This window comes from Sceloporus undulatus, chromosome 1 (genome assembly GCF_019175285.1).
Source record: "Sceloporus undulatus isolate JIND9_A2432 ecotype Alabama chromosome 1, SceUnd_v1.1, whole genome shotgun sequence".
Lineage (NCBI taxonomy): Eukaryota > Metazoa > Chordata > Lepidosauria > Squamata > Phrynosomatidae > Sceloporus > Sceloporus undulatus.
The window spans coordinates 93,647,780-93,661,430 of NC_056522.1; the positions used below are offsets into that span (position 1 = coordinate 93,647,780).

The 13,651-nt window shown below is 47.3% G+C and overlaps 2 protein-coding genes across 6 annotated transcripts in view; both read left to right on the forward strand.

The window, feature by feature from the left end:
* The window catches only part of LOC121932493 (serine/arginine repetitive matrix protein 1-like), an 8,025-nt gene extending 5,399 nt beyond the window's left edge, over window positions 1-2,626 (forward strand). The window contains exon 2 of the mRNA XM_042471137.1: window positions 1-2,626. This exon is cut by the window's left edge and continues 1 nt beyond it. Within this exon, the coding sequence (XP_042327071.1) occupies window positions 1-2,235 (2,235 nt within the window). The 3' untranslated portion in view covers window positions 2,236-2,626.
* MAP3K5 (mitogen-activated protein kinase kinase kinase 5) overlaps window positions 1-13,651 on the forward strand; it is a 185,618-nt gene that overhangs the window by 94,681 nt on the left and 77,286 nt on the right. The gene's annotated exons all lie outside the window — the stretch shown is intronic.

Here is a 13,651-nt window from a genome sequence, read left to right on the forward strand (position 1 = left end):
GCCATTGCCCAGGGCAAGATTAGGGAAGGGGACCCTCGCCCGGCGTCAGCTCCTTCGGCCTCTGCTCCGGCTCTCCAGGCTCGTAGCGGCCCTTCCAGCGCCCCTCCTTCGACTTCTATGGGTCAAGACGTGGGGAAGACCGACTCTTCTCGTCCGCCGGCTCGTGGTGCCGCTTCGAAAGCCCCGAAACATTCCCGCACATCGGGATCAATCGGGCAGGACACGGCCACAGGCCGTAGAGAGGGAGCCCCTTCCGAGTCATCGGGGACGTCCCGGGCGGCTCCAGACAAGAAGAGGTCCAAGTCCAAGTCTGGATCGGACGCCGCTCCGAGGAGCACCGCCTCCGGGGAACCCTCGGCATCGAGGGGTTCCACTGCCGCCACCGAAGATCGGGCCGCCACCGAAGATCGGGCTGGTCGGGCGGCTACCATCTCGGAGTCCCCAATCCAGTTCTTCCCGCCGGATGCGCCTCCTCGTCATAAGTCGGCCAAGAAGAGGCAGTCATCGGCTCCAGAGGCGACTGCGTCCTCTTCGGCTAAGAAGCCCAAGCCGACTCCTGACATCTCACCTTCGAAGAGGCGTGCGGACGACGCTTCCCGCTCCCGTAAACCACACCGGGAGTCCCGCCGTGACCGCTCGCGCTCCGGTTCCCCGGGACGGGTCGACCCTCTGGCTACCCCTCGGGTGGAGAATCGGCCATCTACCGTAGACCTTCACCATTCCCCGGCTGAGGGCCGTGTTCGAGACACCGCTGCCCAGACTGTGCCAACCCAGACTCAGTCGGCGACGACGCTTCCGTTCCTCCTGTCGGACGACGAGGAGGTAGAGGATCAGCCACCGAGGTCTCCTTCTCCGGTGTCTCTGGCTCCACGCTCTCCGACACACCCGCAATATTACTACGACTCGGAGACGGACCAGTTTTTTCTCCTGGTGCCAAAGGAGGTGGTTCTCTCCAAACCTTCCCGAGGTCGGGACCGTCCTCGGGATTTGGACCAGCCGCGGGCCCAGGGTTACACTCATCGCGAATCCCTCGACCGACCAGGCCCATCATCATCGGCTCCATCTCGACGTGTGGACGGACCTGTTGAGCGCCCTAGACCGTATGCTGCGGTGGACTTGCCAGTGTCTGATTCCGATCCCGAACCTGCGGATTCGGAATACTCCTCAGGGGATGATGATCCAGCACAGAACTCTCCACAGCTTTTACACCATCCGGAGGCAGCCTCTCCTACGGATGACGTTAGGTCGTTCCTTGAGCATGTCATTAAGATGTCCAGGGCTCTGGACATCGACCTCCAGTATCCCGAGGAGGAAGCTAGAGACCCCCTCGAACGCAGGGTCCGCAGCAGGGCTCATTCAACGCCCCTGGTCCCCTTTATGCCATCCCTGGAAGCCTTGGTCAGACGCTCGTGGGACTGCCCTTCTTCCCTGGTAGGGCCACCTCGCAAGATCGAGTCTTTATACAAGGTTTCGGCCCCAACTGCTCCGTGGTTGACTTCCCACCCTCGGCAAAATTCTGCTATTGTCGAGGGTGCTCAGCAAACGTCAACCCAGCGACAAGCGGCTGTGCCATTCGACAAGGAGGCCAAGAAAGTGGATGCTTTGGCCAGGAAGGCTTACGCAGCTGCAGCCCTGGCGGTGAAGGCAACCAATTATACAGCCTGTATGGGTGCCTATATTCAGACTCTTATGGAAGGAATCTCCCCCATCATGCCCGACGTCCCTGATGAGGCCCAGCGGACCCTGACGGAGATTAGAGATGAAGCCCATTCCATCGGCGCGTGGCTCATCACCGCATCCAGGAACGTGGTGGAGTGTTCAGGCAGGGCCATGGCGGCTTCCATCGCCCTAAGAAGGCACGCTTGGCTGCGGGGTTCGGACCTCAACTCCAACGTTCGGTCCACTATAGAAGACATGCCGATTGATGACTTGGGCCTCTTCCACGCCGAGACAGACGACAAGCTGAACCGAAAGTTCAGGCTGAAGGCGGCGGCGAGGAAACATGGTATGTCTGCCCCCGCCTCGGCTCCCCTCCGTAAGAGGTTTCGCCCCTGGCAACAACAGCAGGGCCAATTTAACAGGTCTTCCTATCAGGACCGTCAATTCCAGCAGCAGGGGTCCCAGCGCCAGAGGTACCCGTCGCAATCCCCATCTTCCTCTGGCCGTCGAAACCAGTCTTCTCGGTACCGGAGGAACCGAAGACAAGACCCTGACCAGTCCAAAAAGAGGGCATGAAGCCTTCCCGCGCACTTCGCCTCCCCTGCTACCTTTTTGGACATTCTTAAGCCCTTTATCAACACTTGGGCTTCCATTTCCTCCGACTCTTGGGTACTAAACATCGTCCGCAGGGGCTATACCCTCGAGTTTGAAGAGCTCCCGCCCACCGGAGCTTTCATTTCCACCCCACCCTCGGACACCCTTCTCGACGAAGTGCGCACCTTGTTGGACAAGGGGGCTATTTCCCCACTATTCCCGGGCTCCTTCCATACGGCCTTTTTTTCCAGATACTTCACGGTACCTAAGACCGACGGGGGCATTAGACCAATCCTGGATTTAAGGGACTTAAACCTTTTCCTCCAGTATCGCAGGTTCCGTATGGTAACCCTAGCCTCTATTTTGCCTCTCCTTCGCCACGACCAGTGGTTCGCAACGGTCGACCTCAAGGACGCCTACTTCCACATCGGAATTCGGGAATCCCACCGGAGGTTCCTCGCCTTCGCCGTCGGCTCCGATGCTTACCACTACAATGTGCTTCCTTTCGGACTCGCTACAGCCCCACGGGTCTTCACAAAGTGCATGGCTCCAGTGGTGGCTTACCTGCACGGGAGGGGCTACAGAGTCTTCCCTTACTTAGACGACTGGTTGTTCGTCGCAGACTCCCAGCACGAACTTCAGGAGGCAATTGCATTCGCCACCCGGCTGCTGAACTCTCTCGGATTGGTGATCAACAAGGAAAAGTCCCATTTCACCCCGTCCAGACAGGTGAAATTCATCGGAGCCATTCTCGACTCCGAAAGATGCTCCGCCTTCCTTCCTGTAGACCGCTTCCAGTCCCTGGTGACATCGCTGACACCTTGCATCTCCCACAGAAGGGTGAGAGCCAGAGACGTCCAGGTCGCTCTGGGTCACATGGCGTCAACGACCTTCGTGACACCGTGGTCGAGACTTCGCCTACGTCCACTCCAGGCTTGGTTCCTGTCGGCCTTCTCCCCGATGGAGGATTCCCCATCCAAGTGGCTGACGGTACCGAGACCGGTGGCCGCCTCCCTCAACTGGTGGCTGGACGACCGAAATGTGTGCGCTGGGATGCCCTTTCACCAACCGCAATCACAGGTGACGCTGACTACGGATGCTTCCTTAGAAGGCTGGGGCGCCCATCTCCTCGACTTGGTTGTCAAGGACAAGTGGTCAGACTCGGACAGCCTTCTCCACATCAACGCCCTCGAGATGCTTGCAGTCGAAAAGACCCTGAGAGCGTTCGAATCCGCTGTGACGGGCAAGGTGGTGCTCTTGAGAACGGACAACACCACCGTGATGTATTACATCAACAAGCAGGGTGGCACCAAGTCAAGGACCCTCCTCGAGATTACCCTGCGCATCTGGGACTGGTGCATACAGAGACAGATCCTCCTTCAGGCGATCCACTTGCCAGGGGAGGACAACGACTTGGCAGACCGTTTGAGCAGATCACCTTCGGTATGCCACGAGTGGAGGCTCCATCCCGAGACAGTCAGCGACCTCTTCGATCGATGGGGAACCCCCCAGATCGACCTTTTCGCGACCGGATGGAACAGCCATTGTCCCCAGTTCTGTTCCAGGAGGCCAATGACAGGATCCCTAGGAGACGCATTCGCCTTCCTGTGGTCGGGGGAGTTCCTTTATGCCTTTCCTCCCTTCCCTCTCATCGTCAGGGTTGTCTCCAAGATGATGCTGGACCACACGGACGCGATCCTGATCACGCCATGGTGGCCGAGACAGCCCTGGTTGGCACTCCCTCCGCCGTATACCTTAGCTTGTCAGTCTAAACCCATTTGTATGATTCGCAGAGACCACGAAGAAGAAGGACAGGTTGCTTACCTGTAACAGTATTTCTTCGAGTGGTCATCTGCGAATACATACAAATCCCACCCGTCCGTCCCCTCAGTGTCCTGCTCTTATTGGCTCTCTTCCATCGCCTGCTTGGCGGAAAAATTGCGGAACTGGGGAAAGAGCGGGAAGGCAGGGGCCTTATAACGGGTGGGCGGAGTTACCGCCAAAAAGTTTCAATATGTTGCAGAGTTAACTCTGCCCAGTGATTCCAGTAGGTTCCGAGCAGCACTGCGCAGGCGCAGTGAAACCCATTTGTATGTATTCGCAGATGACCACTCGAAGAAATACTGTTACAGGTAAGCAACCTGTCCATACATTATTTTATTGTCAGCATCCTTTTTCCTTCCCTATCTTACCTCTCATGATGAAATATGAGAAATTGTCTTTTAACTTTCTTCTTATCACCCTTCCGAATCTTAAATTCTCTTGTGGTGGTGTTTATACTACTCTTCCTCTCTAAATTTTATTAACCCAGATCATTCTAAAGACAAAGACACCTTTATGTATCAAACAATATCACTGCATAATTCATTTTCTTATCTTTCATAAATTTTTTCAGTGGTTCCCATGTTTTAAAAAAGGGGCGTCTCTTCTAGACGCCCCTTTCCCTATCACGGACTCAGTCCGTGACAAATGGCAGCGGCTGTTCCACATGGCCGCCGCCATGTTTACGTCTTGAACGCATAGCGTCCAGACGGGTCGCGGCAGTTATGACGTCGCGGGTGCGGCATGGGTGCCCCGCGACGTCATAACGGTGCCGCAGGAAGAAGCTCCATTTTGGAGCTTCTTTTTTGCTCTGCGAGGGAGTCGCACGGTTTGTATGCTGCGACTCCCTCGCGGAGCAAAGAGCAGCGCCGGCAGACTGCCGCAAAGCGGCGGTTTGTAACGCCTCCCCGATTTGTTTGCAAAATCTCTATTATCATAAGGTAAATGTCTGTCCAGAATGTCTTCGCTTTTTTACATTTCCACCAACAGTGGTAATATGTCCCGACTTCTTTCTCACATTTCCAACATTGGTTTTTAGAATTTTTGTCTGTTTTAGCTAAGATATGTGGTGTTAAATGCCATCAATATTGCATTTTGATCATGTTTTCTCTCAAATTGTAGCACGGTGTATATTTCCTTCTTTTTTTCCAGTTCTTTTCCCATTGGCTCAGTGGAATATTTTGTCACATGTCTTTTGCCCAGTCTATCATGCACTTCTTTATCACTTCTTGCTCTTAATTTTGCTTTAACAATAGCTTATATAATCGTGAAATTTCATGTTCCCCTTCTTCCTTTATTATTTTTTCTATTTCTGGATCGCCTTTATCTATTCCTTGATTCTTTTGGTCCAACAAAAATCTCTCTTTTAATCTTCTATACAAAAACCAGTTACATCTGAGTCCTTCCTCTGTTAATTCCGATTCTGTTTTGAGTATTCTCTGTCCATTTCCTTTTTTCGTTATGTCTTCATAAGTCGGCCATAAATCACAAGTCATTTTCTCATTGTTGAAGAGCGCTTCATTTGTTGATGTCCAGAGTGGTATTTAGGGAAATAGATATCTTGTATTTTTTCCCATATATTGAAAAGTGATTTCCGTATATAGTGATTATTAAATTCTCTATTAGCTTTAATTTTTCCATATATTAAATATCCATGTATGCCGAATAGTATCCCCGAAGTTTCCAGATTCAAAATCTTGTGTTTAAGTCTTATCCAATCCAGTATCCAACTTAAAGCTGATGCTTGATAATATAATTTAAGATTGGGTAGGGTACGTCATGTCCCTTCAGGAATTTAAAGATACTGTAGAAATCATGTTGCTTCTTTGAGCCTTATCACACCTAAAACAGGAGCCCCAATTCGAAGCACTTCTGTAGCGAGGGTGAAGCAGGGTCACTTCGAATCCAAGGCAATTCACATGATGAACTATCACACATGAAGAACTTAATTGTGGCGATTCCTGAGTCAAAGCGGAGTGAGAGCACTTTAAATTACCACAACAGTGCATACCATGCGGATTCAACAATTCGAATTGGCACCCTTGCGCATGCTCAGTGGGGGTCTGAACGCATCAAGACTTTTTATGCTTCCGGGGTGAAGAACGGGGCCACTTCCTACTTCCACTTCCATGTGAATGCAACCCTCATGTACATTGTTCCTGTCATCTCTCCCCCCAGCCTCCGATGGCCCCCTCCTTTACTCTCATCTCTCCTTCCAGCCTCCTGTTTCATTCCCCAACCCTGTCAACTACATCTAAAGCTACCCTCTGTTTCATTCCCCCAACCCTGTCATCTACATCTAAATCTACCCTCTGTTTCATTCCCCCAACCCTGTCATCTATATCTAAATCTACTCTGTTTCATTCCTCCAACCCTGTCATCTCCATCTAAATCTACCCTCTGTTTCATTCCCCCAGCCCTGTCATCTAGATCTAAATCTACCCTTCGTTTCATTCCCTCCATCCCTTTCCAGTTTCATGTGAATGCTAGCCTCACGTGAATAATAGGGAATGTCATCTATCCCTACATTCCCTTTGCTTCATCCGAATGTGTCACCTATCTCTAAATGCCCTCTGCTTCATCTGAATGTGTCACCTATCTCTAAATGCCCTCTGCTTCATCCGAATGTATCACCGGCAAAATTATTATTATTATTATTATTATTATTATTATTATTATTATTATTATGCAGTGAAATAATTTTTAATTAAGAATGATGATAATAATATTTCCTTAATAATAATAATAATATTAATAAATTCTTTCGCTGCAAAATAATCAGTGTAGAAGCTGCTGGTCTACTTGGAAGTAAATCCTTTGGATCTGAAGGAGGTTGCATCTGCACTGGGAAAGAATCTGGTTTGACTCCACTTTAACTGTCCTGGCTCACTGCTATGGAATTCTGGGAACTGTAGTGTCGTGTGACATTGAGCCTTCTCTGTCAGAGAGCTCTGGTGCCTCAGCAGATTAATAATTTATTATTATTATTATTAGTAGTATTTTAAAAAATAATTATTATTAATATAATTATTATTATTTTAAAATATATTATTATTATTATTATTATTATTGTTATTATTGTTATTATTATTATTATGGGAGTTAGAGTTTGTTGTGGGGTCCTTGGCTCGAGGCTGTGGAATTCTGGGAGTTGGAGTTTGCTGTGGAGTCCTTGGCTCAAGGCAATGGAATTCTGGGAGTTGGAGTTTGTTGGGGGGTCTTTGGCTCGAGGCTATGGAGTTCTTGGAGTTGGAGCCTCTCCCCCAGCCTCCGGTGGCCCCCTCCTTTGCTCTCATCGCTCCCTCCAGCCTCCTGTTTCATTCCCTTCATCCCTGTCATCTACGTCTAAATGTACCCTTCCAAGCACCGGAAGCAAATGGGGCAAAATTGCAGCACAGCATCATGGGAAATGTGGGACCTTGGAGGTTTGGGGGGGTGAACCAGGACGGAAGCAAAGTTGCATTCCACACTAGACCAATTCGGAGTGAAATCAAAGTGAGCTTGGAAGCAACTTCTGTGAATTCACTTGTTACCGAATTCAACAAAATGAGGAGTCACTTTGGATTCACTGCTGAAGCTCCATGGAACAACCCCCCATAGTAAGCAATTACATGTGATAATACATCACGTGAATTCGCATAGTTGAACCTACAGTCACGTCGGATCAGAGCTGCAAAAAACCCGTGTGATAAAGCCCTTAGTCTTCTCTTCTTAACATATCCAGCTCCCTAAGTCATTCCTCATAAGGCTTGGTTTCCAGATGTTTGATCATCTTGGTCACCCTTCTCTGGTCATATTACTTCTTGTAAATATCCTTATTAAACTGTGGTGCCCAGTACTGGATGCAGTATTCTAGATGAAGTCTGACCAAAGCAGAATAGAGGAGCAGTAACTGGATGCAGTATTCTAAATGAGGTCTGACCAAAGCAGAATAGAGGAGCAGTAACACATCCTCTATCAGGACACTGTACACTTGTTGATGTAGTCTAGAATTGCTTTAGCTTTTTTGGCTGCATCACACTGTTGACTCATGTTTAGTTTGTAGTCTGCCTAGATCCTTTTCACATGTACTGTTTTCAAGTCAGATGTTACCCATTCTATATTTGTGCATTTCATTTTCCCTGCCTAGATATGGTACCTTACATTTATCACTGTTGAAATTATTTATAGTAGTTTTGGCCCAGTTCACCAATCTGTCAAGTTCATTTAAATTCTGATCCTGTCCTTTAGAGTATTAGCTGTCTCTCCACCCCACACCCTCCACACCACAAAATTTTGGTGTTATCTATATATTTGATATCCGTGCCTTCTGTTTCATTATCTAGATCATTTATAAAAACATTTAACAACCAGAACAGAACTCTGAGACACCACACTGGTCATTTTTCTCTGAGTGAAGAGCAACTGTTGCTGGATATTCTGAGCTGAATCTGTCAACCAATTACAGATCCACCTAACTGTACGATTGGCTAGCCCAGAGTTCACCAGCTTGCCTGCAAGAATATAATGGGGAACCTTATAGAAAGCCTTACTAAAATCAAGTTTGTAACTGTCAAAACAAATTTGGAATAACTTGTTTTCAGGGTCTTTGTGATTGATTTTTTTCCAAAGGGAGTGTGGAGCAGTAGATAAACACACCTCCATTTTTTCATCCATATGCATAGTTCACAGACTACAGTGGTGCCTCGGGTTACGAAATTAATTCGTTCCGTGGCACCGTTCGTAACCCGAAAAGCCTTCGTAAGCCGAATTGCCATAGGCGCTAATGGGGAAAAGCCGCGATTCCGTGCGAAAAAGCCGAAAAAAGCACCAAAAGTTTTTTCGTAACCCGAAAAAACATTCGTAACCCGGAACAATGTTTTCCTATGGGATTTTTTCGTATCCCGAAAATTTCGTAACCTGGGTATTTCGTATCCCGAGGTACCACTGTATCAGCATGTAGAGAGATACCTCTGTAGTTGTCCCACCATTGCTGGGAAATGATTGCATGTTTTATTTGTCTTAGCCAGTGTCCATGAAAAATAAGAATATCAATACATATAGATGAGATATCTTTACAACACTAAAAATGGTTCCTTTTAACAACTGACTTTATTTTTTACAATAAAATTCTGTTGAATTTTGGGAACAGCTGTAGCAAATATAGCCACTCTTGTGACCCTTCGACCTTGACAGTCAAAAGTATTTCCTCCTCCTCCTCATAATCTTTATTTATACCAGGGCTGGGGAGTATTATATTATATATAATACTGTTATTATATTGTGTATGCAAACACCAGAAAAACAGTTTTATTATATTGTACTGGGAAAGGAACTGGGAGGCAAAGACACACACACCAGCCTTGCAAAGCAACCAGGGTTTTTCTCCAGGGCTGTGGAGTTGGAGTAAGGAGTAAAGAAGTAAGAGGTTTTTACAGGAGGAATATCATTAAGAAAAAATATCTTACACCAGAGTAGGACAAGGAATAACCCCAAAATCACCACTACTCTTCTCCAAAAATGGGACTCAAGGTGGTTTGAATATAGCTATAAAATAGTTAAAGTCTTATTAAAGATTAACATTAAAATAGAATTAAACTATTTACATTAAACCAATTTAAAATGTGCAATTTAAAATAATAAACATTTTGAAAACACACATTTAAACGCAAGGATTCTCTTTTGTAATAAGTTCAAAAAATTATTATTCAGCCACTCTGAGAGACCTTTGGCTGAACAGCGGGGTATAAATACTCTAAATAAATAAATAAATCCTTTTCAAGCTTAGACTGCACAGCCCCGAATGGTGGGAGAGGTCTGCTTCCTCACCCCTGCCATATGAAATTCATTTCAGATACTTGTTTCATAATCAGCTTTATAGTACTCTCCTGTTAACACCAGAAACAATATTTGAGGTAGGATTAAGGAAATCGTTGGATCAATTTATTCCAAAACCACCCTAGAAAGCTTTTTTTGGGGGGGGGGGCAATCTTACTCTGACTCCACGCAACTGTTGTTCCTTTCTTTTCTCATGATCTGCTGGTTTCCAAGCTGAGTGAACTTGGCTAGGTTGATAAGATCTCTATTAATATCAACACAGAATGACAAGTTAATTATTTGTTGCCAGATTTTTCTCAGACATATTGCTGCTGCCATGCTAACTGTGTAAATGAGGCAAAATCTGTTCTGACCTCATCATCAGGAGCTTGGCCAAAAAGCCAGGAGCTAGCCTAGGTGTGGGCCCAAACTTGGCTGTTAATCGGGATTCAACTGGTGCCAGATTTTAAGATGAAGAAATGATGTTAGTAATGTTGGTGTTACTGGAAACAGCATTTGGCAGAGAGGAAGGTGTAGGCAAGGAGGATAGATGCTGGAACCTAAAAAGAGTAAATGATTAAGTTAAATTACTAACAGAATAACTCCTGCTGCTAGTGTTGAGGGCAATTAGAAAGGCTAGCATTGGCCAAAATATTGCATTAAATTTACATAGTCTGCTTAGTATGTAAATCTATAATTGGAAATATACTTGCATGTTGCCTCTTATTTTGCTCCACGTTGAAATGTTTGTTGTTGTGTGCCATATGTTGTTTCTGACTTACAGTGACCTTGTCACAGGGTTTTCTTGGCAAGATTTGTTTAGAGAGGGTTTGCCTTTGCCTTCCTCAGAAGCTGAGATAATGTGGCTTGCTCAAGGTCACCTAGTGGGTTTCCATGGCTGAGCAGGGATTTGAACCCTGGTCTCCAGAGTTGTAGGCCAACACTCAAACCACAACACCATGCTGGAACATGCAGTTATTTTATGTCTGGTTATAGGTCTAATGTGACTCACTGGTCAGCAACTCCTCCATACCAAGTACTGTCTCCCTTGCTGGTAGAATGGATTGGTACTCCTAGTCACACTGCCTGCCCAGTCAGCACGTGTGGCATAACAATAGATACTCATACTGTCCTTTCCTGGAGAGTGGCAGCTTTCTCCCCTACTATCAGTTATTTGCCACTCATCAGTACAAGTGCTCGCTAAAGCTGGCCAGAAGCAGCTGCTGCCTCCCAGGACTGGGCAAGTGATTGAGCAACCATCCTTGCTCCTATTCTTGCTGCTCCACTGGACAGGTGAAGAGAAATTGAGTGGCAGAAGAAGGAGCACTGGCTGTTGCTGTTTCCTGTGTTCCCTGGGTGTGCGAACATAAGAACTTTGCTGGATCAGGCTGGAGATCTCTCTTCTTCACTGACATGTTGTCCACAGTGTTGCCCATTGGGACAGTGGAAGAAATACCAGCATGGCACTGGGAGACATTGGACAGAGAAGGAAAGGACTTGCTCCTTCTCCATCTCTCAAAGGTTTGGCAATGAATGCCCAAACATAGTGATTCCTGGCACCAGCCTTGAATTGGTAGACCAAAGTGATTGTAGCTCTACGTGGAACTTTGTGTGTGATTTCCTGCACCCCCTTGTGAATCTTTCAAGAGTGGGAAGGCCCAAATTTGCTTGTGTATCTCATGCAGGTTTATTAACAGGTTGAAATAATGTGGAATAGTCTCTACTTTTCTTTTCTGGGTGCCTTGTTTAGTCTTATGAGTATCACTTTGAGAATACACAATTTTTCTGTGCAATACAATATTGGAAAATAATTTTAAAAATCCCTTCTGTCCCTAGACCACTGCTGTGCGCTCACACACCCCTACCTATCCACTCTGCAGCCATCCTAATCCTAAGGAGTCTAGAAGGGGCTTTTAAAATCACAATCTTGCATCAAATAAGATGATGAAGATAATACTAACAACAGGCCTCTGCCTGCTAAGAAGACAAGCCCTCCTCCCGACCGCCATCTTGAGGGGGAGAAGCAGGCCAAAGAGAAGCAGGCCAGCGGCAACAGGCCTCTGCCTGCAAAGAAGACAAGCCCTCCTCCCGACCGCCATCTTGAGGGGGAGAGAAGCAGGCCAGCGACAACAGGCCTCTGCCTGCAAAGAAGACAAGCCCTCCTCCCGATCGCCATCTTGAGGGGGAGAGAAGCAGGCCAGCGACAACAGGCCTCCGCCTGCAAAGAAGACAAGCCCTCCTCCCGACCGCCTGTCATGGCCAGCCAAGATCAGCTCTAGGAGGATGAGGAGGAGGATGAGCCTCCTCCAGAGCAAGGGCTGATTGAGGCAACGGCAGGTGCTGTTCCTGCCCTGCCAGGTCCCAGCTGTGATCCTTCAGCCCCAGAGGAGGAGGTTCAACCAGGTCCTAGTGCCAAAGAGAGGCTTCCTTCGGTACCACAGCCTAGTGGTGAGTCTGGAGACGAAGCTTGCCTGCAGGTGCCTTCTTACAAAGAGAGAAGAGCCGAGAGTTCTTGCAGACGCAGATCACAGAGGATTGCCGAGAGGCAATTAGCCAACCAGCCTCAGGTGGCACGAGGGAAAGTGTCTCTTACTTAAGTGGGAGAGAGACTAATGCTGGTTGCTAGAGTTTATTGCATGATCCCTCGGTGTGATTGCTGCTAGCACTAGCTCCTAGTATCTAGATTCTTTGTTACCTTGACCTCGGACCGGACTTCGTTATCTCTTGGCTGTTTTGACCCTGGACTGTTTGACTACGCTGTTTCCCGGTATCCTGACTTCGGCTTGACTTTCGGAACGTTGGAATCTCTGGAATCCTGACTTCGGCTCGTATTCTTGACCTGCCCTCGGACTGCTTCTTTGCTTTACTTCCACTAAACTAAAGGCTCTGTTATCAGCTATGGTCAGTGTTGCTGGCAGCTTTCCCGGACACCGCCATCTTGAGGGGGGAGAGAAGCAGGCCAGCGACAACAGGCCTCTGCCTGCTAAGAAGACAAGCCCTCCTCCCGACCGCCATCTTGAAGGGGAGAGAAGCAGGCCTGCAACAACAGGCCTCTGCCTGCAAAGAAGACAAGCCCTCCTCCTGACCACCATCATGCTTGTCTTTATTGCATGTTGTTCAATGTTTATTGTTTTTTGTAAGGTTATTTTTATGATGTGTAAGTTTTAAACGATTTTGTGAACCGCTTTGATCACCTCGGAAAAGCGGTATAAAAATAAAGCATATTATTATTATTATTATTATTACATTTGAAGGTATTAATGGCTCAAAGAGCCTTCAGCCACAGGATTCAAGTCAGTCTCAATTGTATAGTCCATCTGACACCTGGAAACATGAGTATGAGTTGCCTGTTCACAATTCTGCTACAATTGGACAGTGTCTTCTCTTTTCTTACCCTAAAGCCACTGTCCAGAAGCTTCTGGAAGCACTTGACAGTGGTGGTACTAATCTATGACAGTCAGAACAGGCAAGAAGAACTCACTATTCCACTCATCCTGACTAAGTGGAGTGTTTCTGTATGCCACCTCACATTATTTTTGGTGGCTGGGATTAGCATGGAGAGTCCTCCACACAGAACCATATTTTGCCAACAGTCTAAACCTGGCAAGGTTGGCATGTTTCTTTGCGCAGAGCCATCTGTTCCTTTTCCAATATACCAGGCTTTTAGCCAGAGTCTACTTTTGCAGCTTGTTTCATTATAGAAGACATGGCACACTACCAGTATCCCTAGGTCAAAATAATATAAATAATAATAATAATAATAATAGTTTATTTATATCCC